General features: G+C 43.1%; 1 protein-coding gene across 2 annotated transcripts in view; it reads left to right on the plus strand.

Moving 5' to 3' along the window:
- RICTOR (RPTOR independent companion of MTOR complex 2) overlaps positions 1 to 27,660 on the plus strand; it is a 218,455-nt gene that overhangs the window by 186,411 nt on the left and 4,384 nt on the right. Inside the window, exons 31-37 of one of the 2 annotated variants that reach the window (XM_077462824.1) lie at positions 1,978 to 2,971; positions 9,428 to 9,605; positions 10,728 to 10,809; positions 12,525 to 12,746; positions 16,387 to 16,545; positions 19,785 to 19,908; positions 23,269 to 23,407. In XM_077462824.1, the coding sequence (XP_077318950.1) occupies positions 1,978 to 2,971; positions 9,428 to 9,605; positions 10,728 to 10,809; positions 12,525 to 12,746; positions 16,387 to 16,545; positions 19,785 to 19,908; positions 23,269 to 23,407 (1,898 nt within the window). The remainder of the gene's footprint in view (positions 1 to 1,977; positions 2,972 to 9,427; positions 9,606 to 10,727; positions 10,810 to 12,524; positions 12,747 to 16,386; positions 16,546 to 19,784; positions 19,909 to 23,268; positions 23,408 to 27,660) is intronic. The other variant, XM_077462825.1, reaches the window with a different exon arrangement.

The raw sequence follows: 27,660 nt of genomic DNA on the forward strand, positions 1-27,660 counted from the left end.
ATCCGACAAAACGCTCCGATAGGACACATTCCGACGGAATCTTCGACCGTGTGTACAAGGGCTTAAAGGTCCATCATCAAGCCACTCTGAACTCACAGGAGAATTCTACAGAGAATGACGCCACATGGGGTCGATCTCTGCAGCATTCTTAACCTACCCACCACTGAAGATAGAAGAAGACAAAAAATAACCTGTAACAGACCAAGTACCCCTGAAGAGAAAAACATACATGTTAAATGATTTTATTCATTTAACCACTTGCCGACCAGCGCACGACGATGTACGTCGACAGAATGGCATGGGCAGGCAAATGGGCGTACATGTACGTCCCTTTAAATTTGCCGCCCTGCCATCGGGAGCGCTGGTCAGGACCCCCGTGAGTCCGGTCGCGGGACCCGCGGACTCGATCGCCGCAGGCATCCCCGCTATTGTCTCACGGAGCGGCCGAATGGAGAAGTGCCGTTGTAAACAACATTTCTCCTGCCTAGCAACTAGTGACGCTGATCTCTGCTCCATGTGATTGGAGCAGAGATCAGTGTTCACTAAATGAAAGCCCAACCCCCCCACAGTTAGTAACGCATCCCTAGGAACACTTAACCCCTACACTGCCACCCACTGGTTAACCCCTTCATTGCCAGTGTCATTTACACAGGAATCACTGCATTTATATAGCAGTGATTAATGTATAAATGACAATGGTCCCAAAAATGTCCGATGGGTCCCCCACAATGTCGCAGTCGCAATAAAAATCGCTGATCGCCGCCATTACTAGTAAAAAAAAAAAATAATAAAAAACTATTAATAAAAATGCTATAAAACTATCCCTATTTTGTAAACGCTATAACTTTTGCGCAAAGCAATCAATAATCGCTTATTGCGATTTTTTTTTACCAAAAATATGTAGAAGAATACGTATCGGCCTAAACCGAGGAAAAAAATGTTTTTATATATATTTTTGGGGGATATTTATTATAAACAAAAGTAAAAAATAATGCGTTTTTTTCAAAATTGTCGCTCTATTTTTGTTTATAGCGCAAAAAATAAAAACCGCAGGGGTGATCAAATACCACCAAAAGAAAGCTCTTTTTGGGGGAAAAAAAGGACGTCAATTTTGTTTGGGAGCCACGTCGCACGGCCGCGCAATTGTCAGTTAAAGCGTCGCAGTGCCGAATCGCAAAAAGTGGTCTGGTCTTTGACCAGCAAAATGGTCCGGTCTGAAAGTGGTTAAAGGGTGCAAAAAAAAATGCACATTCTGTAACATCTATATATTTTTTTATTTTTTTTACATGATTAGCTTTCAAAATTAATTAATTAGGTTTGCTTTTGTCACAAATTTTGCATTTTAAAAGATACTTTAATTTTTAGTAAGATGTTCCATATTCCACCCATTTTTAGAGTATAACATGTTCCCGCTCACCGATCCATCTCCTATAGTGACAGCAAGCCAGGGATCCCCGAACTCATGTCATATATTCACAGAGGTCTGTGAATGAGAGAACTTCTGTCAGACTTTGCGGCTGTCGGCTTGTTCCCAGTTAGCTACCACAGTGCTGTTCTGTACCCATTGTCTCTTCCTGTCATTGTTTAACTGCCTGCTTGTACGATATAGACAGTCTGCAGGAGTCCTGCATTGCACACACAATCTGCTTAACCACGGGCGCTGCGGGTGCAGTGCTGTTGAGCATTGAGGTAGTTCATTGATTCTCCCTGTTAGAGCTTATTGGCTTGCCTGCACAAGCTACGAGCAAGCAGATACACTGACAGGTCTGCAGGAGTCCTGCATGGCATTAGCAATTTGTTGATCACTGGTGAGATGTTTTACAGGCTCCTTCAACAAAAAATAGTTAATGCACAATTTTTTAACTGCAAAAAATGTTTGTTTTTTTTGTAAATAGGTGAACTTATGTTTTAAGAAATATATATGCTCTTTAAGCATGTGTAATATGCAGTCTAATATATGTTTCCCTTTTTCAACAGGTATGTACATTGAAGATGGTAATTGCTCGACGAGTCCTTTCTTCTTCGCAGACGAATCTGAGCAGACATTTTTTGAAACACCGTTGAAGGACAAGGATCGCAGTCCATTCACTATTCTTGCCCAAAGCAAGTTTGTGAAAAATCGTTTTCTGAATTCACTGACTCTGCCAAGCAAAAAGTTTCGGGCCAGCAGCACCAGTGATCCTAAAACCAATAAACTCCTGGCGGACAAGCAGCCAGGACTAAGGCGGAACAGAACGGTCACCGAGCCATGTTCGCACTCGGAGTTCAACTCCATGGACAGTTTGGGCTCTGTTTTTAAAGTTCCCAAAATAAACACCCTGCGCCCAGAAAGTTCTATCATTAAACACGTTGATGACAATGGCAGCACACCTAGTATTACCGAAAATGATCTTAAACTTCCAAAAAGTCTGGGGCATGAAAATCACAGAGACCATGCAAGCCGTGAGAGACTTATAGGTGATGGCACAATGAACACCCATTTTAAGAGCCGCAGCTTGAGTTTCAATACGGACACAACGACTAGTGGGATCAGCTCCATGAGCTCCAGCCCTTCTAGAGAGACTGTGGGAATAGACACTACAAACCTTGATACAGACTGTGGAAGTTTGAGTACGGTCATTAGCACCAAAACTGTCAAACCAGCCATGCTGCATCCCAATCACTTGCCCCTTTCAAAGTCGAACTCTGTGTCCTTGGTCCCCCCAGGGTCTTCCCATACTCTTCCTCGGAGAGCGCAATCACTTAAAGCGCCCTCCATAGCTGCCATAAAAAGCCTAGCGGATTATCACTTTAGCTACACGAGTTCTCGAGATGCATTCGGATATGCTACTTTGAAACGGCTACAGCAACAACGAATGCATCCTTCACTGTCACATTCTGAAGCTTTGGCCTCTCCAGCCAAAGATGTTCTCTTCACCGATACCATAACCATGAAGACTGGAAGCTTAGACTCCAGGCTAACATCAAGCAGGTAATGCGATAAAGGTGCAATCCAGCTAAAACTAAAATAAAAGTCTTGAAATGCATGCAAGGAAAACCGCTTATCTGCTCAGGTTTCTAGCTCTTCATCCATACGTAGCTGTAGTGCACCATCTACACTGTCCTGTTAGTGATCTGATAACCCTATTTGTAACGAAGGAGAGACGCACCTACTGGAGATTTCCTGTGATCTCTCTCCCCTAGAATACCTAATGCATGAATGTGTCTGAACAAGCAAGTTTGTCACAAATGCCAGTAGGTTTGACTATGATTAGACATACATCTACTTGGTAAGTCACAGATGTGGAATATCCATATTGGGTGCTGGTACATAAAATACATTTATTTAGCTTTCATTGAGTGGCATAAGAATTCAGAGACTGATAGTTTATTCTGCCACGTACATGAATGACATGGGCGCCTGCAAGAAAAAAATTGTGACAACTCTTCCTAATCCCAACATGCCTTTGTTTATTGCTAGTTTTCAGGGAGATTGACCACTTTTTTTTTTGCTCTGAGAAAAGTCTTACTTTTTTTCTAGCTATTTTTCTTAATCGTACATCTTAAGACACAGGGTTTCTTTATATTCACTACCTGGGTTATGCTGCCACATACTGGTGAAAAGACACTGGCCAAAAAAGGCAGACTTTACCACCCAGACATATAAACCTTCCAACCACAGTACAGCCTATGTTTGGTGATGAGTGGAATTGTGGGGTCTATCAGAAAAACTTTCTTTTGTTTCTTGTGTATTTAATGCATAACTCCATAGGCTTCTGCTGGGGAAAAGGAAAGGGCTTATCCAGATCAGTTGCCTATGGCCTTGGGACCCACAGAGACGATTTCCAGTCCCTACTGTGGAAAGTTTAAAGCACTTTTTGGGCTTAGTGCGCTGTTGCCGTCCTCCAACGTCCAGCATGGGAAGGTTTATTTTAAAAGCACTATTGTGTTATTACATGCTACAGGAGGGAGTTTGAGTTTGGTGACACGGGCAATCCTTGACACATTTACTGCTGCATCAAGCTGAGCATTAATAGCAGTAACAGAGCTGAACTATTACTCAAGCAGTGGATGCATCCCTTCTGATAGTACCTTTGCTTTGTGCATCGGACTATCATCAGAAAGGGGGTGAAAAGCACCTCAGTAAGGGGATCTAGAAAGACTTTTACAGTCATAGAGAAGCCTAGATCCATCCCAGTAAGATGGCACCCTCCCCTGAGAGTAATATGGCTGGTCACGGTGAACCGTCAGGAGGGGCAAGTGTTACAGCTGCTCTTAACACTGCAGCCCCTGTGTATTTTACTAAGGGGGTTTTTTCTTCAACTATTTTAAGCTGGAAGTAAAGATTGATGCAATTTTAAGCTTGAAGTAAAGATTGATGCAATTTTAAGCTTGAAGTAAAGATTGATGCTTTAATCGCATCCCAGAGTGGAACTAAGCATAGCAGCTCCTCATCTATTGCTCAGGACCCTCATTCTGAGGAACAAAAGGGGCAAAAGATGACCAATTTCTCTCAAGGACCAGGAAAAGGCTTATCTCTCCTCTTCCGAAGAATCTGATGCGGAGTATCAGGTTTGCAGGAAAGGTTGTTTCCTTTGAAAAAGTTCTCAATACTTTATACTATAAAGGAAGGGTTTTATGGGGAGTTCCAACAATTTACACTGCTATATCCTCTGTAGATAAAAACCTGACTTGTCCAGTAGACAATGCTCATATGCTAAAGGGTCCAACAGATAAGAGGTTGGAGTTCTTTTGAAAGAACTATATTTTGCTTGCAGGGTCAGTCATTCATCCTGCGCTGGCAGCGTTCAGAGTATCTCAGGCCTCAAAGGACCAGTTTATAGAGGTATTCAAAGTTATTCCTGATCAGCAGGCCCAAGATTTGGGCAGCATATCAGAAGCTTGTGTTTTACAGTTGACGCTATGAAAGATTCTATTCTCCAGGCCTCAGGGCATGTACATGTACATGTGCGTAGAATCCTATGGTTGAAAAATTGGTCAGCCAAAGCGCCATGAAAAAAGCTCTTGGCCAGTTTTCCTTTTTATGGTAACGGTTATTTGGAGATGATCTGGATAAGTATAAACAAAGAATTTCTAATGGGAAAAGTTCCCTTTTTTTCCAGTTAAGAAGACTTTTTTATCTTTTAAATATACTTCTCCAGTACCAGGTGCATCAGCCTCAGGGTCAGCCCCAGGGTCAAAGAGGACCTGGGGGAGGTAACCCTCAAAACAAAATACTAAAGTCTTAAAAAGGGGCGCCCCCGCTCTTGAGTGGGGTAAAGACTTCTACAGTTTTCAAGGATCTGGCAGGAACAATATCGACAGATGGGTAATTAAACTGACGCGTTTCGGCAATAGCCTTAGTCATAGTCTACGACTAAGGCTATTGCCAAAACGCGTCAGTTTTATTGTTTTACTGTCACTCTGATGTACCAATAAACGACACTTCAAGGATCACAGTGTTGACGGCTCTTCTTACTACTGTTGCATTGGAGTGTGTTGGGACACATTGAGCCTCGGCACCTGTGAGTGGACCTGGTGTATGGATTGAGTTGTCCCTGCAGAGAGCGTTGTTACCTTTCTTCTTTTCCATGCTGTATTTTAAATTGGTGGTCATCAACCCTGTCCCCAGGGCCCACTAACAGGCCAGGTTTGCAAGATAACTGAAATACATCCCAAGTGATATCATTTGCTGCTCATCGATAGTATTCTAGTCTGCATCTACCCAAGGTAATACATAAAACCTGGCCCGTTAGTGGGTCCTGAAGACAGGGTTAATGACCACTGCTTTAAATGATAGAGACATAATATCAACTAATCCAAAAAAAAAAACACTTTAAAACAAATGCTATAAATTGAGTTGCAGTTTAGTGAGTAAAATAAGTATTTAATCCCCAAGCAAAGCATAACTCAGTACTTGGTGGAAAAACCCTTGTTGGCAAACACAGAGATAATGTTTCTTTTCTTGTAGTTGATTTGCACACATCTCAGGAGGGATTTTGGTTCACTACTCTTTACATATCTTCTCTAAATCCTTAAGATTTCTTGGCTGTCTCTTGGCAACTCAAAGTTTTTTTTTTCTTTCCATAAATTTTCTATAGGATTAAGGTCTGAAGACTGACTAGGCCACTCCATGACCTTAATGTGCTGCTTCTTGAGCCATTTCTTTGTTGCTTTGGTGGTATGTTTTGGGTCATTGTCATACTGGAAGACCCATCCATGACCCTTCCATGTTCTGGCTGACAGAAGAAGGTTCTCATCCAATATTTTACAATACATGGCCCTCTCCATTGGCCCCTCAATGCGATAAACTCGGTCTGTACCTTTAGCAGAGAAACGGCTCCAAAGCACCATGTTTCCACCTCCATGCTTGACTGTAGGGATGGTGTTCTTGGGGTCATAGTCAGCAAGTTAATGCCAAAGAGCTCAATTTTGGTCTCATCTGACCACCGCACTTTTTCCCAATCCTTCTCTGAATCGTTTAGATGTTCATTGGCATAACTGTACATGTGCCGCCTTGAGGAGCGGGACTCGCCATGTTTGGAGGAAGAAAAATGCTGACTATGACCCTAAGAGCATCATCCCTACAGTGACATGATGCTTTGGGGCTGTTTCTCTGCTAAATGTACAGACCGACTTTAGCGCATTGAAGGGCCATATATTGTAAAATCTTGGATGAGAACCTTCTTCCCTCAGCCAGAGCACTGAAGATGGGTCATGGATGGGTCTTTCAGCATGACAATGACCCAAAACATACCACCAAGGCTACAAAGAAGTGACTCAAGAAGAAACACATTAAGGTCATGGAGTGGCCTATCCAGTCTCCAGACCTTAATCCTATAGAAAATGTATGGAGGGAGCTAAAACTTTGAGTTGCCAAGCAACAGCCAAGAAACCTTAAGGATTTAGAGAAGATCTGTAAAGAAGAGTGGACCAAAATTCCTCCTGAGATGTGTGCAAACCTGATCACCAACTACAAGAAACGTCTTACCTCTGTGCTTAAATGTAAAAGGTATATCCGCGATAGGAACTGAAGTTAATAAGCGGCTGTTCACTATAACCCAGACACCAGGCACATATAACATATGTAGAGCTTAACAATAAAGTGCATTCATGCAAATACAGACAAAAATCGAAATATACTATTGTGCAGATAATCAACAGTATATAAACGATAATAACTGAATAAAGTTTGAAGACACATATACTAAATACATCACATGTGAATAAAGTGCAATTGTGCAAACAAAAAGTTTATATAAAGCTGGATTCCATCAAAGTCTCATGGAAGAAGAGTGTTTAGAAATGACGATCATACACCTGATGGCGTGACACCCATCACTATAACAAAAATGGATGGTTACCGAAAAGTCAGCGACCCCTCTTACTCAGAGAGGTCACACAGCGCTTGGTTGGATCTCTGATCCACTGAGAGAGAAATCCGGGCGTTCTTCTCCTGTGGCCATAGATGGTATACACCGGGAGGTTCACAGCAACTCAGGAAGCAAGATGCAATGTAGGAAGCCTCAATATCAGAATATTTAGGAAATAAAAGGACTCCACATACTGTGATACTGTGCCAACATCTGGTTTAATAAGAAGTACACTTACATAAAAGTCCAAGCTATGATCGTCACAATCAACAGATCAAACAGATAAAATCCTTTTGAGTTTCAATCAGCAATCGAGTCGTGTAAATTACATCATCAGGAGTACATACACATGCCTAGTGCTGCTCTTTGACCCCCCTGGCAGTATGATTATTTAAGATGTTTGATGCTGAAAGCGGTACAATTATTTTGCATGGAAATTTGGCATTTTATATTGTAGGCCTGTAATTCTTAGGAATAACTCTCTTAAATCTGTCAAAACAAGTCTAGTAGACGTCCCGGGTGTGATAAAGTTTGAAAAAAAAAATCATAAATTATAATATAAATAATAATAACAAATAATATATTACAAATTATTCAATAATGTAATCAAATTAAGAACACTGGAATTTGCTCAGTTGAGGAATTGTCACTGTCATTACTTTCAGTGTTTGACGGATTTCCCCACAAATCACTATCGCTCAATTCTACAAGTGATTCTAATTTATTATCGCTGTTTTCTAGCTGGTCTAAAACCACTTTTGATGTAAAGGGACAGTTTTGGTTGCTATGGACAATCTCCAGTTTCCAGGCAGAAAGAACAGTTTTCATAATATAAAAATGCATGCAGGGCACGGGACAAACCACTAGGGGCAAAAGGGAGGTGAAATAAATTGATACAGTAATGTAATCTGTAAGATTACAGTGTTCTGTATATGTATTGTGTTTTTTAATTTATTTGAATTTGGCGCCGTTCTCCATCCCCATGCGTCGCCAAGCTCGCAGGGAACGGAGCTCGGCACAGTGATAGATCCAGCAGAGGACGGCTCACACACAGAGCGGGGAGACATCGCAGGATCCTGGGGACAAGGTAAGTAAGCTGTACCTGGATCCTGCAATTAAATCCCAAGTGTGGCTCGGGGTTACCGCTTTTGCTGCTGAAAATCCACCCCGAGCTACACTCTGGAATACCGCCAGGGAGGTTAAAAAGTCCCATTGAGAGACCAGGAAGCATTGCCATAGGTCAGATTAAAATGACCTTTGCACTCATTGGTAAACAAAGCATGTCCCACCATGTTAAATAAAAGAATACCTGTGCAGCCATTGGTAAGAAAGTGTGCCCATCAATCAAGGCAAACAGTTCCTAAAAAGGGAATTAAATGCACAGCGCCATCTTGTGGGTCATAACAAAATCCCCATAAAAGGCAAAAATATGCCTATCACTCAAGGTAAACAGCTGTTCCTAAACAGCTAAAAAAGGATTCAATGCACATCACCATCCTGTGCGTCATAACAAAATCCCCGCAAAAAATAGAAAAACTTAAAAATTTGAATTTAAAATGTATGAAGTGGACACGATTCCTCATCATTCCAAATGTTCACAAACATCTGTAACCTCTGTGCTTGCCAACAAGGCTTTCTCCACCATGTCATGTTTTACTTGCGGATCAAATACTTATTTTACTCCCTGAACTGCAACTCAATTTATAACCTTTGTATCATGTGGTTTTTTTCTGGATTTTTGGTTGATATTCTATCATCTAGTACATCTGTGATAAAAAAAAATATATATAGACCCTTCATTTCTTTGTAATTGGGCAAACTTACAAAATCTGCAGGCGATCAAAAAATGATTTTCCCCACTATACAGTAATTTATAGTCTGCAGTATTGTTGTTACCCTCCTTATGCTATGTAGGAGTCAGGGATACCCAAGATCATAGTTTACTTTACCAATCTTTTGGTAGATCCCTCGGTTTCTGTGTGTTCATGTGTCTTAAGCTGTGTATTTTTTGAATAAGACCTTTAGTATTGTTGGGGTAACATCATTGTTGGATTTGGCCTCCTTAATCTTGGCAGGTTCATGAAGGCATTAAGCTACGCTTCACTGGATAAAGAAGATTTGTTAAGTCCAATAAACCAAAACACTCTCCAGCGATCGTCTTCTGTTCGCTCCATGGTGTCGAATGCAACCTACGGCAGCTCGGATGATTACATTGGCTTAGCTTTGCCTGTGGATATTAATGATATGTTTCAGGTAAATTTATGCCTCATATTATTTTATCCTGGGGTTTCCCGGATTGTAATTGGTTTTGCATCACCATCACAACCGTTGCCATTTCAGTATTGCTTGTACAGTAAAAGAAGTATGGAGTATTTAAAAAAAAAGGTTATGTACTCAGGTAGATGCAGAATCGATTCCCCCGCCGCCTGTGCACTGAGAACTGAGTGATCAGTCACTGCTGATCGCTCAGTTCCCTCCTGCGCTCTGAGCAGAGATAGGTGTTTGTCAGTCACAAGCTCTCTGCTTTGCCCCTCCAGTACTCAGTGGAGCCCTGGGCTGAGGAGGGGGGCAGCAACTTGCTCGGTCTCTCAGCGGCACAGCTGAGAGGCTGAGCCAGCTGCTGGTCCATGCATTGGGAGCTTTCCCCAGCCTGGACCGGCTAAGTGAAGTAAGCAGACAGCGGGCTTTAGCTGCACTCCTGTGATCCATAGGAGAAGTAGGGCCAAAAAAGCATTGGCCATACTACTTTAATTTCTTGGTAGTAGTGGCATCTCTGCAGATCCCAGTTTCCCCTATCTGAACAGCTGCAGCTCTGTTTCACCTTGGGCTTGTTTTTACAGACCCTCATCTTGTACCACTCAGGTGTCACTACATGTAGAATCACTGATGCAGTTTCTACACTTTGGGATATTCCAAACGACTTGGTTGGCATCTTAGTGTTCACAGTCAAAATGACATAGGGTACTAGTTTTCAACCCAGTTTTAGTCCATGCTGTATTATATTATTCATTATGTGCATTGGGGATGAACTGCTTTTAGACAAAGGTTAGATGTGGCAGCCAGACTAACTTCTTGAATTAAAAAGCAGGAGGATGATTGTTTTATTTAAACAAAAAAAAAAAAAAAAAAAGAGAGAACATGGGCAATTAGTAAATACAAACCACAGCTTGTCTCCTTTTCTTGAATTGAAGATTATTTAAACTGTACGTCAATGTGATTAGCTTGAAGATTTTGTATCTGTTTCTCCACGCTACATTATACTAACCAAAGCTTGGAAAGTAGTCAATGACCATGGGATAGAAACTTTCATCCAGGACGAATAAACCAAAGTTCAGTTTCAGCTGTAAGTTTTGCCTTTTATGTGTAATTTTCTAGGTCAAGGAAACTCCATATTTTCAAAAGACGATGCCTCCGACGGAAGAGCGCGCTGCTAAAATTTTTGCACCTGAAGTAGGAGGTAAAACTTTACACTCTTAATTACTACTGTATTTATCGGTGTATAACGCGCACATACATTTTAAATGGGATGTTTCAGGAAAAAAACATTTAAATAGGTTTTAAATAAGGAACTTTGAAGCAAAATAAGGGTCAGTGCCCATCTGCAGCCTCACCATTGCCATTAATGCAGCAGCCCCACCATTGCCATTAATGCAGCAGCCCCACCATTGCCATTAATGCAGCAGCCTCACCATTGCCATTAATGCAGCAGCCTCACCATTGCCATTAATGCAGCAGCCTCACCATTGCCATTAATGCAGCAGCCTCACCATTGCCATTAATGCAGCAGCCTCACCATTGCCCACAGTGCAGCCTGATCAATGCCCATCTGCAGTCTAGAGGGGGTAGGGAGGGATGGGGGGGGGGGGGGGCGGGACGAGCGCCGACAGATTGCACACATTGAGAATCTCCTATGATAGACACAACAGTGGTCCAATGGTGGCCCAGAAGACGGGACTTCCTATTACAGGCCACCAAGTAAACAGGAGATTCTCATTGTATGTAATCTGACAGCGCTCATCCCGCCCCCTCCCTGTCCCTTCAGTGGCAGCTAAAATTGAAGTATTGGAGTATAACACGCACACGCTATTTGCACCCGATTTTCACGGTGAAAAACGTTTTTGCTTGATGCTTCAAAGATCAGTTTACATGAAAACTATATAGTTATTTTGTCCTTATACATAACCACAGTCTAGAGCTAGACAGATGTGTACAGGATAAATAATATTCAGTTTACCTGTCAGAATAGGGATATGGGAGCTGCCATTGAAGGTTCAAGTTCCATGCTTGTCATCTCCATCCTTTCAGTTTATGGTGGATGAGCATACCGACATTTGATATGCAAATGCTTGTACCAGTTTGGTGACTTAGACTCCATACACATTATTCGATTTTTGTCTTCAGATTTACCAAAACCATATATGAGGTCAAACCTTAAGAGTTTCAATGCGTATGTAATCGGGCAGACCCTTACACTACATGGTTTTTGGTAAATCTGAAGACATAAATTCTGATGAAAATCTAATGGTGTGTATGGGGCCTTACTAGGTAGTGCACAGAAGATTTGCAGTAGAGCCCCATCGCTTGGACCTTTGCAAGGTCAGCGATGGATGACTTCCATATTCCTGTCCTGACAGTGTTTTTAAATATAACCGCATACAAGAATAGCGAGTGCTGCCCGTGGTCCACACATGAAGCCCAAGTTACAAAGCTAACAAACCAGGATAAGGATACATGTTAAAAAATAAAATAAAAAAAGGACTAAATTTTTTTACACTGACATTTAAATTGGTCACATTTCTGAAAATAAAGATGCTTATCCTTGTGTTAAAGCATTTAAATTGAGCCTATGGTCCGTATTCTCTTGTAAAGTGTAAATTGTGTGAGATTACTCTCTGGTTTCATATATCCCTTGCTGTTAAATAGGAGTGATATCACCGTCTTACTGCTTCAGCATTCTCTTGGATGCAGAGTTGCAGTTGGCAGTCTAGATTGGGCTGGGCCTGACTTTTCACCTTGGAATATAAAAATTCATGTTCATGCACATTTACCATATTGTTAGAGTTGTTTGACCAGTTGGCTATATTGTTAGAATTTTTCATGTAAGTGACGGCATTACCTTAAAACCATAAGTTCTGATATGTGCCTTCTGATGTTTTATTTACTGTATTTCAGGTATTACGGGGTCTGGGGTTAGGAGCCCTTACCAGGCGCTCCGGCAGCAATTCAGCATAACGGAAATTATGAACTCAAGCCGGTCGGACGCTTCCCAGTTCCTGGAGAACACAGAGGACACTGGGCTGCAGGAACACACAGATGACAACTGTCTGTACTGTGTGGGGTTCCAAATAATGGGTTACAACCATGGTAACCAACTGAATGAATTGAGTCGTTTAGGTATTGCTATATTTACGTCAAGAATGCGGTCATGCTGGGGCTTTAAATTTATGTAGCACTATAGTAACTGGGATTATTCTTTAAGGAAAAATCTCATCACAGCACTTTGTAAAAGTGTTCTTTTTATGATTTACACATCTTACAGAGTTGGCTTCATTGTACCTTACTGTACAGGTGTATTTATAACACTGCAGCTGCTTCTGTGTGCTGCCATTTTGTATATGGTATCAGCAGACAGAACTGTCACTAAGGTTACACTCGGTGTATATATAGTATAACCTTTTGACCTCCCCTTTCAGCTGTGTATAGGGAGATGAGCGGAGGGACAGAGACATGCCTCCCAACTTTTTGAGATGGGAATGTGAGACCTCTATCGGCAAAAGTATGTAGGCATAGGACACACCCCCTACCACGCCCCCTTGAAGGAGAATTGTACACAAAAAACATGATTGGTTAAACCCACAAGTGCTTTTTTACCACTATTATTCCTTTATATTGGATTTTGGAATTTACAAATGCAGCAATTTAGAAATCAGATGAAAGGTTTAACGCTGGAAAACACTTTTTCATAGCTAAAAAGGGCATTTTATATACAACTATATAGATCAGTCCATAATGAGGGACAAATCAGGGACAGTTGGGAGCTGTGACAGAGATGCTGGGCCAGCACAGACATCAAGTAGAAGCTGAGGCAGGTGAATGATATCCCAATCTCTACCTCAGCCAACTATAGGAAGCTTTGTATTAATTTATAGAATACAAAGCTTCCTGTGAATGGCTGAACAGTGCCCAGCCAAACTCGATTTTATTCTAGGAGCAGGACAGGAAGTCTCCCTCCTGCTGCCAGAACACAGCTCTGTGTATACTATATGTAGATTATGCTACGTACAGTTTATACAGCGCGCACAGCTGATGCATCAGTGAGGAAAATTGTTTGTTTAAGCCCAGGTTGGTCCAAATAAACTATTTCAAATTCTTTGAAAGCGGTAGTAAACCCATTGAAAAAATAAAAAATCCCCTGCAAGGCAATTGCATAATGTGCTAGTATGCATTGCATATTAGCACATTATGAAATACTTACCTTAGAACAAAGCCCTGCAGTGGTGCGCTGTCACCGCTGACAGGGCTTATATCTTCACCCGGTCTTCCTTCCAGGTTCGCGGGCTCCAGCAGCTTGAATGGTCAAGCTGTGATGACGGCACAGCGCTCTGAAGGAACGCAATGGGTGTGCCATTCCAGAGCGAATGCGCTGGTGACGTCACCTGCTGCCAAAAGAGTGAATATCTTCTAAATGGTGCACATTTATTATTAGCTTATCTGTAAGTAAAAATCACAAAACACACTTTACTACCGCTTTATGATGGTGACCATGTTTTATGGTAAGATGGGGGGGGGGGATTATAGCAGTTACACATGAAGTTTTTCCCCAAATGTCTGGTGCTGATTTGAAAATGCAAAATCAAAATAGTATTAGTTCTATGCCTACACCACCTGTAAAATGAGAACACCAGTAGTTTATTTTATTACTTTCCATGATTATCCCTCTTTTTTACATCAGAAATGTTTTATTGGCATGAATATTTTGAATTTATGGTTACAGGATTTTCATCAACTTTTCATCACACCTGTAACATATTTTTTTTTTGTTTTTTTTTCTGACCATCTAAATTAGGGCTTTTCTACATTAGCATTTTTTAATTATTTCATTTTTGAATATAGTGTATTAAGCTGCTGAATTTAAAAAACAAACAAAAGAAAAACGTTTTTAAGTTAAGGTTCCCCGCCTGTTTGACTTTCACATCTTATATTTGGTATATTACTGTGGTGGGAAGATTTTACTAAAGCTAGCAGTAGTAACATGAAGTAAACAGGTCTACATACATAGACAAAACACCTACCGTGGTCTTGCTACCACCAAACACATTGTTTTTTTTGTTTTACTCATTCTTATTAGCTCCTTACAGAGAACCTTGAGCTGCTGTCTCCCCGCCTCTGAGGAGTGTTGGCCACATTCAATCAGCCAGATAGCAGCAGTTACTTTGCTGCTTTGTTCAGAGTTTTCTAAACTTTTTGGTTTGGCTGCTTACAAATGGGCAAGTTGGCTACCCTTTTAGTGGATTTAAGGAACCAGTTTTAAAGTAAACCTTTTTATTCTTTTCCATTGTGCATCATTGGCTCACTGGCTGTGATTGACAGCAGCAGGAGCCAATGGCTCCACTGCTGTGTGAGCCAATGAGGAGAGAGAGAGAGACCCGGGAGAGCCGCTGTTCTCATGAACATTGCTGGAATCAGATGGGGCTTAGGTAAGTATTAGGGGGATGGGGGTAGCTGCACCCAGAAGTTTTATTTTTTATTATTTTTTACCTTTAATGCATAGAATCCATCTGACTTCAGAACCACAAAAAATGGCAGACTCTATGGACCACTTGGTCTTTTTTCTGCCATCACTTTTTTATTTGTTTCTTTGTAGAGAGGATGTGAAGATGAATAGCATGATTTACTTTAAGTTAAAAATATTGCAACTTATAAACTATGCATACAATGTGTGCAGGTACAGCAGTCTTCCTGTTGAGCAAGCTGTTAGATTTCTCTTCCTGAATGATGACAGGTCATTATACTGTAAAGCCTTATCAATGTCCTCAAGGCTTGATCAAACCCTCATAGGCTTTGGTAAAAGCTAATGCATGCACCTCCAGAAGCTTGTACCGGGGATCATGCAGTGGAGGCATACTGGCGTAAACATAGACCTAATGTGATGTACAGTAAAACATTGGATTGCAAGCATAATTCATTCCGGAAACATGCTTGTAATCCAAAGCACTTGTATATCAAAGCGAATATCCCCATAAGAAATAATGGAAACTCGGATGATTCGTTCCACAACCATTTATCCATAAGTCCTTCAGTTTATAGTTCATATAAAAAGATTACAGAAATGTGATGGCAGCCTCCTTAAGGGGATTAGAAGCAAAATCCAGCAGGAGCTACAGAGTATAAGAGAGAAGAGAGGTGCTTCTAAGTGTAGCAATATGGTTACCTTTAATGAAGATACAACCTTTAGCAACTCACATGGTTGATGATTAAAAGAGGCACATGTAAGTAAGCAGGCACCCGGGGTAACGCTGTCCACATAGACCGTCCTCCGCACCGCCGGTGTCAGTCTGCAATCGTGGCCAGGAAGACTACCCTGCAGTAGAGCAATTTGAAAGCGAGGCTTGGAGCTCTCGTGGAAGGGATGACATTGATGGTGGTGCGGAGGATGGTCTATGTGGACAGCTTTTCCCCTGGATGCCTGCATACTTAGATGTGCCTGTTTAAATCATCAGCCATGTGACTTGCTAAATATTATACCTTCATTAAATGTAACCATATTACTAAACTTAGACGCCTCTCTTCTCTTTTATACTCAGTTGTGACATGACGCTACTTGTATATCAAGTCAACATTTATTTTAAAATGTTGTTTGTCTTGCAAAACGCTCTCAAACCAAGGTTTTACTGTATTGGCAATTTATGCTGAAAATCCCAAACAGAACCAGGAACTTAATTTTTATAATTTTGCATGTTCTGTTTTCCATGATTGTGTTTTTTCATTGCCCATTTTTCTTACATTTCGCCTTTGCTGCCATGTTTATCTCCAGAGTTTCCTGACATTCCATATTCTGACTGGTGTGCACATACCATACCCAATCATTTAGAGGTGGTGTCCCATTCTTCCAAGTTTTCTGGGATTTCAGGGTGTAGTGATGGTGTATCCCAGGGCTCTGCGAGCAGTACCAAAAGTACAGAGTTAGTTCTAGGTAAGTGGCCACCTAAATGTTGCCTTTGTGACAGGACAAATGTTACTTTTATTGAGATACAGCCTTACTGTCGTGGTTTTGTAGCTTTATGGAAGAACTTAACTTCTCAATGTTGTTTTATGTGGTTGATGAACATGCAAATGTACACGATATTACCAAAAGTATCGTGACTCCTGCCTTTACAGTCTCCGCTCTAATTCATCCCAAAGGTGTTCTATCGGTTTGAGGTCAGGACTCTGTGCGGGTCAGTCAAGTTCCTCCCCCCAAAACTCGTTCATCCATGTCTTTATGGACCTTGTGCACTGGTCTAAATAATTTGGTGGAGGGGGATTATGGTGAGGGGTTGTTTTTGAGAGGTTGGGCTTGGCCCCTTAGTTCCAGTGCAGGGAAATCTTAAGACGTCAGCATACCAAGACAATTTCATGATCCCAACTTTGTGGGAAACGTTTGGGGATGGCCCCTTCCTTTTCCAGCATGATTGCACACCAGTGCACAACACAAGGTCCATAAAGACATGGATGATCGAGTTTGGGGTGGAGGAACTTGACTGGCCTACACAGAGTCCTGACCTCAACCCGATAGAACAACTTTGGAATTAGAGCGGAGTCTGCAAGCCAGGCCTTCTCATCCACATCAGTGTCTGATCTCACAAATGCGCCTCTGGAAGAATGGTCAAACATTCCCATAGACACACTCCTAAATCTTGTGCACAGCCTTCCCAGAGGAGTTGAAGCTCTTATATCTGCAAAAGGTGGGCCAACTCAATATTGAACCCTACGGACTAAGACTGGGATGCCATTAAAGTTCATGTGCGTGTAAAGGCAAGCGTCCCAATACTTTTGGTAATATAGTGCATCTTCTAGTCACTTAGAGGATTGAAAAATAGTGGAAAAACTGTTGTGGTCAGTCCAGTTGTTTTGAATGTATTCTACGGTCGTTTATGAAGAGATTTTGTATTTATCATTTCACCATTAGGTGGCATGCAAGAGGCATCCAAGACCGCAGTACAATCGTTGGATTCTGCGGCCAACTTCTCAGTCTTTTTTATAAATTACAATAGAAACAGTACGTCTGGATCAGTGCAACATTGGGGACCATACCTCCTTGCTGTTTGGCTGGCCTGTAATATTGCTTTCGGCACTGGATCCTGCACAATCGCTCACTTTGGCACTCAGTGTAATGTGTTCTCAGCCCCAGGATGATATATAGGTTCAGGATCATGGTCCAACACTAAAGAGCACACAATTGCAATATAATACCCAACTATAAAAGGATGAGGTTGTGCCAAGTAAATAGATTCCTAACAAGTCAAGCTTTAAATTTGCACACACTCGCAAAATGACCGTGAACTTCAGTACCTTTATTTTCCATAGGTGACTCTCCACCTCCAGCACAACACAAAGTTACCTATGTGAGAATAGTGAACGTTTCTGCATCTATGGCACAATTCTTGGACTGCTAATGGCTTTAATACAGCCAGTTCTATCTGGAGCAAAAAATCTGCTAGGTTTCTCCCCTAATCCAGCCATCTTCCTTATCGTTGCATCCTAATATGCCCGCCCTTAAAGAGGCAAGCATACAGGAGGTACAGGAGGACTCGGAGAAAGGTTTAACATGGCATGTTAGCCAACATCGTACATGTCTTTCCTCAAATGTCATTTATACACTAATGTGTCTGTACAATCTGTCTTATGCTGGGAAAATTACACAAAAATTGTGTACTGTATCCCCTAACACAGACATTTGTATTAGAAAGAAATCACAATCTCTGGCAGTGTCAGGGCACTTTGCAGAAGCAAGATAGAATTCGATCTTCGTTTTATTGCCCAGGAAGGTATACTTACACACAGTAGAGGAGGAGGTAGGTTTTTAGACTTGAAAAGACATATAATGGATCAATAGGTCAGGGTCATTATACCCTGATGGACTTAAAGAGGAAGGTAAACTCCTGTGCATAATTCATACTCATAGGTGAGCCTGTAATAAGGCTTATCTAAAGGTACTATAAAGATCTCCCAAACGTACACCGTTTTTAGGAGATATTTATCTTACATACAGCCGATGATGTCATTGGCGCATGCACCCTGAACGCAAAGGCCATCTGTATCTCCGATACGTGTGCCCTGAATGACCGCTCCCCTGCGCATGCATGGGAGAAAATTACCTGAAAACGAAGCCCTCCAGCGATGCAATGTAATCTCTGGGGCAGCGTCCATCTTCTCCCGGTTTTCCTACCAGGGCCACGGCTCCGGCTCTGTGACAGGCCAGAGCTGTGGACAGGAGAAGATGGACGCTGCCCCAGAGATTACATTGCATCGCTGGAGGGCTTCGTTTTCACGTACGTTTCACATAATGTGCTAGTATGTGATGCATACTAGCACATTATGACTTTACCTTGCAGGTTCTAAAAAAAAAAAACAACAACCAGCAGTTTACAAACGCTTTAACTGAGATTATGATCTTAAACTTTTGTAGATTTTCTTTTTTTTTACATTTCACGTCCACCTTTAATCTATGAATTACTTTAATAGAATTAAAGGCAGAAGTGTTTTTTTTTTTTTGGTTTGTTTTCTGGATAAAGTAACCGAGGGTTATAACCCCTGTGAGCTTTTGTATGCCATTTGTGTTGGGGAGATTTCCTTCTTCTTTCCTATCCCAAAACAGTGAGATCAACTCCCTTCAAAGTGAGAATCCCTGGTTTTCACCAGGGGCACCAAAGCCAGTGTCCCCATTATTTCCTGTATATTCCTTGTTTGGGGACACCCAGAATTGGGGTTTTCCTTCCATTTTCACCCTTGGTGGGGACAGTGAAGAATGACAGCATGTCCTGAGAGAATTCCGGGGGAAGGCCACACACTGTAAGGCCCCTGACACACTTGTGCGTCTTGCCCTGCGATTTGGGACTGAGATGTCGCACCCCATGATTTTCAATGAGTACCGTCCATATCTGTGCGGCGTCAGCGCAGTCCCTGCACTACTTTGGTCCGACTGATGCGACTTGAGGTCCATAGACTTCAAGATTACACAGGCAATGCTTCAAGTCGCACCACTTTCAGGTCGTGCAAGTGTGAAAGGGGCCTATAAGTGTCACTTCCATGCACCCACCAGTGTGTCACCGAGTTTTGAAAAGAGAGGCTGAATTCAAGGTGCACTTTATCCTTTAGGTTCAAACTGTGCTTTGACTTGCTTTGTTTAAGAATTTCTTTAAATAAAATGACCACTTTAATTTCTGCTCTTAGGAGGAAAATCAATTCCTGAAGATACACCTGTGTGCCGAATATTGTTACGGAAAGAAGTCTTAAGGCTGGTCATTAATCTGAGTAGTTCTGTAGGAACAAAGGGTCATGAAACAGGACTTTTAACGTAAGTTTCAATAATGTGTTCACCTTCCTTCCATAAGAAATTCTTGTTTTGGAAACGACTAATATATCTCTCTTTTTTTTTTTTTCCTTTTCAGTCTTGTTTTCATAAGTAATTTTGTTGTTGAAGAATAATTAGATTGTAAGCTTTAATGAGCAGGGCCCTCCTATTCCTCCTGTATTGAATTGTATTGTAACTGTACTGTCTGCCCTCTTATTGTAAAGCGCTGCGCAAACTGGTGCTATATAAATCCTGTATAATAATAATTGTTTATAGTGGCTGTGTCACTTGACGCTGGGTTCACACTTATGCAAAATGAATGAGTTTCCCCTCATCCAATCTGCATGAATGGAGATTGTGACCGGCTCTCAATGGAGCCCGTTCTCACAGCTCTGGGGCAGCCACGGTCCGCACAGGAAAAGAGTCCGGTGCATCTTTGGCTCAGTTTTTAGGTCCAAATTCAGACCTCATTCACCCCTGAAATGGAGAACAGGGACGCACCGGATCTCCTGCTGTGACCCATGGCCGCACATTGTGTGAACCAGTGACGGCTGGTGCTAAAAATTTTTGGGGGTGGCACAAACAAACTGAACAATTCTTAAAAAAAAAACATCTCAGCCACTGTGCCCCATCAAATGCTGTCAGTGTGCCCCCCGTTGTCTGCACTAACCTGTCTCATGGGACAGCTTCTTGATGTCTTCTCTCGTTTTCTCTTCCTGTCCTCTGCTATGGTTGGACGCCTGGTGTCCAGTCACAGCGCCTGTCGTTTCAGCCAATCAGGTGACAGATGACAGATCTGAGCACCTGATTGGTGGAGAGACGGTTTAGTGTTAGGAAAGCGAATAATAATTTGCTTTTCTAACACAGTGTAGTGACCTGCGAGCTCCCAGCATGGCGCTCACAGGTCACCGTTTTTGATCCCTATTAGAGCATATGGCTCTAATCAGGCGCTTCAAAACCACCCCCCGCCACTGTAATTCAGGCACCCTGTGCCGAAAATGGGCCAGGCGCCTGAATAGGGGGTGGCATTGGTGGCCATAGATTCATGCAATGCATGAATCTATCTATTAGTGATAGAGGGAATACACAGGCCACCACTGGTGTGAACCCACCCTGAGAATTTTGTACCATTAATTCAAACTGGAATTTCATGCACTATTTTATGAACACCATTTAACTCAAAATCTGCCAAGTTGTTTTTAAAGGGGTTCTTTGGGTCACAATACATAGTTATGAAAGCTTTGAACGCTTCATGATTCTGTATTTCCACCAGGACCACTAAGTAATAATTAGTAAATCCCTAAGTCTCGGTTCACACGGATGCGGTGTGGGATTTCCAGCGATTCCTGTGCATTTCCCCGAACCACATCGCATTTTCACTCCATTCATGCGATTCACTGCAGATGTCAATGTTAAGTTAACAACACCCCAAAAAGGGGTTGCAAAGAAAGAGAAATTGGCTGAATCAGACTCATGCAATCCGGTTCCAGTCATATGGGTGCGGTGCAATTTCAGGCTTCCAAATGAATGGGGTCGAAGCGCATTGCAAAGAATTGCATGCGGTGTGATTCCTGTCCAAATCACATGCAATTTCCCCACACTACATCAGTGTGCAATAGCATTAAATCCTAGGCAAAGAAGCAGAACCTATAAGTGTTTAGTCTTGGGGACGTTTACAGTAGTGCATTGCTGTAACACTGAGATGACGTTTGCCTCTGAAATGTTGGACTTTTCTTGTGCACCTCCAATGGAAATAGCTCTGTGATTTTCTGTGAATATCTCATTTCAAGTCAGCAAATTGAGCTTAGCCTTCGTCATTCATGGTGTTTTGTCACTGGTGTTTTTTCTCATTCTAGCTTTTACTTGGTATGGCTTAAACCCAGTACACGCTAGTCATTTTCTTTTGTTCAACCCAGCAGGCTGCACAAAAAAAACCTGAAGAGCTCAGGAGTAGCTGCTGTAAGAACAAGCTGATGTTAGTACAGCAATCTCCCCTGCTTTGCTATTGTATTCTGACAGGGGGGTGCCCTTCTGCGCTGAGCCCCCTCCCCGCCAGAACACACTGCTGATTTGGTGCCCATCAGCAGACCTTTTTTTCAGTCACGCAATTCCTGGCATTCCTGTACATAGGCTGTGCGTTTGTCAGCAAATTGAAATGCAGCCTGTGTGAGTTTTAACCACTTCAGCCCTGGAAGATTTGGCTGCTCAATGACCAGGCCATTTTTTGCCATCCAGCACTGCGTTGTTTAGCTGACAGTTGCTCAGTCATGCGCTGCTGTAACCAAACAAAATATGTCCTTCCCCCCCCCCACTTAATAGAGCTTTCTTTTGGTGGTATTTGATCATCTCTGTGGTTTTAATTTTTTTTGCGCTATAAATGAAAAAAGAGTGACAATTTTGAAAAAAAAGCAATATTTTGTGCTTTTTGTTATAATAAATATCTCCATTAAAAAAAAAAAAAAAAGCTAATTTTTTCCCTCAGTTTAGGCCGATGTGTATTCTTCTACATATTTTTGGTAATAAAAATTGCAATAAGCGTATATTGATTGGTTTGCGCAAAAGTTATTGCGCCTACAAAATAGGGGATAGGTTTATGGCATTTTTATTATTTATTTATTTTTTACTAGTAATGGCGATCTGCGGTTTTTTTTTATCATGACTGCGACATTATGGCGGACACCTCAGGCACTTTTGACGCATTTTTGGGACGATTGACAATTATACAGTGATTAGTGCTATAAAAATGCACTGATTACTGTATAAATGTCACTGGCAGGGAAGGGGTTAACACTAGGGGGAGATCAAGGGGTTAACTGTTCCCTGACTGCATGTTCTTTAGGGGGAGGGGACTGACTAGAGGAGATGACAGATCATGGTTTCTAGCTATTAGGAACTCACGATCTGTCCCGCCTCACAGAACAGAACAGGGATTTGTGTGTTTACACACACACTTCTGTGTTCTGCCACTCATGCTCGTGGCCCGGCGCTCATCGCGAGCATTCGCTCCCCCGCAGTGCAGCGGGGTGCACGCCCCTGCTATCCTGCTTAAATGAGCCGACGTATAGCTACGGTGGCTCGTGGTATCGTGCCGACCTGCCGCAGTACAATGACGGAGGCTGGTCGGCAAGGGGTTAAACTACAGTCTGTCATTAAGCTGAAAACATCGGTGCCCTTGCTAGTTGAAAATGTGTGTGCTGCAAATGAATGTTGGGATAGTGTGTGGAGATAAAACCCGCCAACCTCAGACAGTGCAGCATGCAGAAATAATAGCAGTTTGTCCGTCAGCGTTTTCTACTATTGGTGGTGTGCAGCAAATAACTACAGAGATTGATGCACCAATTATGTTCTTCTTTCTCCATTTAGGATTAAAGAGAAGTTTCCCCAAGCGTTTGATGACATTTGCCTCTACTCTGAAGTTTCCTACTTATTAGCTCATTGCACGTTTCGACTCCCATCTCGGAGGTTCATCCAGGAGCTTTTTCAAGATGTGCAGTTTCAAATTGTAAGTGACCAGACAACAGAATTTTATTAAAGCGTAAAATTAAAGCTTTATTAAACCCAAAACCCAAAAATTGAAATATATTGCAGCTTACCAATCCTTTAGATGTGGTGGCTGCATTCATTTTCTCTTTTTAAGGCTTTTTCTCCCTCTGTTTTCACCCGGTGATCTGGCCAGTAACACACCTCCTGTAATAGAGTGCCTCTGGATGAAGGAGCACAGGGACACCTTTGGACAGCAGCATTGTTAAAATGCATTAGCAGATTTAGATACATTAACAAACTCCGCTCACACTTTATAATCAATTACAGCGGTTTGTTTCTTTCTTTTAGGATAAAGGTTTTACATAAATACTGATCATTGTATGCACTTACTTATCAGTAGTTTATTGCTTTTCTCAACCTTGTAACTGCTACATTTGCAGAGAAGCGTCTTCTGTTAAACAACCGACTTACTGACCAAATTACCAGAAAATGAATACAGCCATCACATCTAAGAATTGATAAGCTTCACTGTTCCCAAAAGCTTTAAAGTGGGTGTAAAGATTCAAGGTTTTTCACCTTCATGCTTTCTTTGCATGTAGGTTAAAAAACCTGTCTTCAACCAGCCCCCCCAACCAGCCCCCCCCCCCTAATACTTAACTGTGCCACTTCTTGATCCAGCGATGTGCATGAGAGCAGCGGCTCTCTTCCTCCTCATTGGCTGTCGATCATAACCAGTGATGAGAGCAGGGCTGAGCTTCCCTTTGGGGGCACTCTGAGCGGGGGGGTCCAGGAGTAAATTTAAAACAATTATATACTAAGTGCTATCTTTCCAGATATTACTAAATTCTATGTACTAAGTCAGGGTTGCTGATAAGGCAATACAGCCAGCCCTCCTGTACTGGGCCTGGACCCTATCAGTTCAAAAGGGAGGCCTGAGCACCTGCTGAGCAAGAGGTCCGTCTGTATTGTCTTATTGCAGATACCAATCCTCCTCTGCCTCCCCTTGCAGCTCTGCCAGTTCTCCTCTTCTTACTCCCCCCAGCTGCACTGCAGAGGGATTAGTTCTAGTACATGCACCCCTTCCATCTGCTCTCCGGGCCCACCTATGCGCTCCTTTACCCACCAACACTGCCGGCTTCCTTCCTTTCCTCTTGCTGCCGACAGCTGCTGTGAGCAAACAGAGGGATGTTTCAGGATGGAGGGGACAGTAAATATGCCTTTTACTGGTCCCTTCCATTCCTGAATGAACATGTTGAGTGATCGGTACCAGTCACTACTGTGTCTATTTGTCACTGAAGCGTAGTGGCCTGGGGAAGGGGGCCCCATCATGTAGGCTATATGGGGCGCCGTGATTTCTAACAGCAGCCCTGTACCAAGTATTCATATGGTAACCAGAATACAATATGTATCGCTATAGTAGGCCTTTAATACCAAGTAAAAGGAGGGAGCTGTGAATTAGCTGGTGTAGAATGGGAACTGTGCATAGGAGACTCCTCTAGCTCACATGATTTACTGCCAACTACACTTTGTTAGAGTTTGTTTTGTTTTCCTTCACTTGAGGTGTGTTTAAAACCTATTTCCATTCACCTAATAGGTGGAGTATGTAAATGACAGTTATGAGGCTACCTTTGACCTGCTTTGTGTTCTGTTTTCTCTTTCGTTCATTGACGGACACAGCATCTTCATCTTGACCTTAGGGTTATATCGCCCCTTTAGGAGAAGACTAGGCAGAACATGTTAAAAACAGCAAAACTGCACAATACCGCCCAGGGCGGTCCTACTGACTATAACCCCTCACACTGCATCCAGGGTCCTGACAGAGGGCTGCACTGGGTGTTGGGGGTCTGATTGTCCTCTTCCCTGTTTCTGGGCCACGGTGGGGTGTTTTGGTGTGTGTGTCATGTGGGGAGGCCATTTTTCTGTAGCCACAGACAGTTTTTTTCCTTTCAGCCATTATCTGGAAGTCCGGCGGTCATTTTCCCGGGGCCCTCGGACATTTTTTGCAGAGGCGACCATTTTCTAGTAGCCTCAGCTTTTTTTGCCTCTAGCGCTGGGTGCTTGTGTCCTAGAACAGCACACTTTTTACACAGAACACCTCGTGGCTGACACAGGAGAGAGCAGACAGCAACAGCACAGCTCAGTACCTTGGTCAGGGTGGTGAGTCCTGCGGGGGCCCCTCAGTCTGTGGCAGCTAGGAGGGTGGACATTTTTGTGTGATTTGTCTTAGGTCCCTAAGTGGTGACAGGCGAGTGTGGGTCAGCATGGGGTCAGAAGCTGTCGCTTCTTCCTCAGACATCCTTGTTATGGCAACCGGTTCCCTGTGGTTACATAGTTAGTAAGGTTGAATAAAGACACCAGTCCGTCCAGTTCAGCCTAAATGAGTGTCTACAATTGGCCCTATCCCGGTGCCTATGGACGCTCTGTCGGCGCTCCTGGAGGCCTTTGTTGCCGGGGTGGAAGTGGCGTGCAGGTGCAAGGGGGGTTAAAAAAACGCCCCCTCCCCCCACCGTCTTCTGGAGAAAGCTCTGATTCAGACTTGGGCCCTGCTGTGGCAGGTGGCCCCTGTTCTGACATGTCAGAGGATGCGGACCAAGACCCTTCGGATTGTGAGAATGACTCCGGGTCAGCGCAGGAGAATTCGCTTGTAGGAGCAGTTATCACAGCGGTACGGGATACCCTAAAGATGGAGGATATGGCGGGGACATCTACAGAGGTGTCTGTCCCTTTTGGGTCCCACAATCCGGCCTGCAAGGCTAAGGTGTTTCCTTACCCAAATTATTTTGATGAGTTTATTTACAAGGAGTGGGAAAAACCGCAACGTGCCTTTTCAGTCCCGAATTACATGGCGGTGCGTTACCCCAAGCAACAGGCTTCCCCGGTCTGCATGGAGCTGGCGGACCAGTTGGTTCAGGGCCTTAAGTATGTCTGTGATGCGACCCCCCCCTTGCTCTCTAGAGCCTCAGTATCAGCAGTAGTGCTACATCGCCTGATTTGGCTAAAATCCTGGTCTGCGGACCAGGCATCTAAGAAAACACTGGAGGACTTGCCCTTCCAGGGAGAGAGGGTGTTTGGAGCCTTGCTGGATGACATTAATAATGTTTCTGGGGTTAAGAGTACATTGCTCCCACAGTCCAGAAAAGGTAAGGAGCTACGCAAGGGCCCTCCTTTTCCGCTCAGGAGTGGCTTTTTCGTCCGCCCGGGTTGGCATGTAAGCGTTCCCAGTCCGAAAAGGTGCCTGCTGAGAGACAAACCGTCCAGGTTTCGCAAGCCTGTGAGCAAATCTGTTACCACATGAAGGTTTGCCCCTGCCTGACTCTCGGGTGGTGGGTCGCCTTTGGGAGTTTGCAGCTCAGTGGACATCCCTGCTTTCCGACCAGTGGGTCTGCGAACTGGTTTCATCAGGATACAAGATAGAATTTCTTTCTTGTCCGCCAAAAATTTTTTTCCCTCCAACCTTCATCTTCCGGCTGGTCGGGAAGCCCTGTTCGGGGCAGTACAGGACCTGCTGCTGCTCGGAGTGATGGTGCCTGTACCGACGCCGGAAAGCTTTCAGGGATTCTACTCCAATCTGTAGTCCCAAAGAAGGAATGGGTCCATTCGGTCCTGGATCTCAAGGCCCTCAACAGCTTTGTGAAAGTACAAAGGTTCAGGATGGAATCAGTTGGCTCAGTGGTCGCTGCACTCCATCAGGGGAATTTTCTGTCGTCTCTGGACATCAAGGACACATACTTGCATGTCCCCATATGCATGAAACATCTGAGGTTTCTGCAATTTGCGGTCAGGGATGAGCACTACCAGTTTGTAGCTCTCCCTTTTGGCCTGGCATCGGCACCAAGTTGCTAGCCCCAATTTTGGCTTTGCTAAGGCAGCAAGGGATTGCAATCGTGGGTTACCTGGACGACCTCCTTCTGAGGGCAGCTTCCACCTCAGAATTAGGGGATGATTTGGTAATCACCATGCAAACTCTTCGGGAGTTTGGTTGGGTACTGAACCTACAGAAGTCTGTGTTGGTGCCGACTCAACGCCTGGAGTACCTGGGCTTGCTTCTGGGCTCCTCCAGAGGCGAGAGCATTTCTGCCTTCAGACAAGCTGCAGACTCTTCAAGCTGCGGTGAAGTTGATGGTTTCCCACAGGTGGTCGTCGCTACATTTTTGCATGAGTCCTGAGTCTCATGGTAGCCACCCTCGAGGTGGTACCGTGTGCTCAATTCCACACTGGAGTCTTGCAAAAGGAGATCCTGTCCAAATGGGACAAATCTATTTTTCAAATTTG

This window comes from Lithobates pipiens, unplaced genomic scaffold (genome assembly GCF_037356315.1).
Source record: "Lithobates pipiens isolate NorthernLeopardFrog02 unplaced genomic scaffold, aLitPip1_a1.2 Scaffold_3, whole genome shotgun sequence".
Lineage (NCBI taxonomy): Eukaryota > Metazoa > Chordata > Amphibia > Anura > Ranidae > Lithobates > Lithobates pipiens.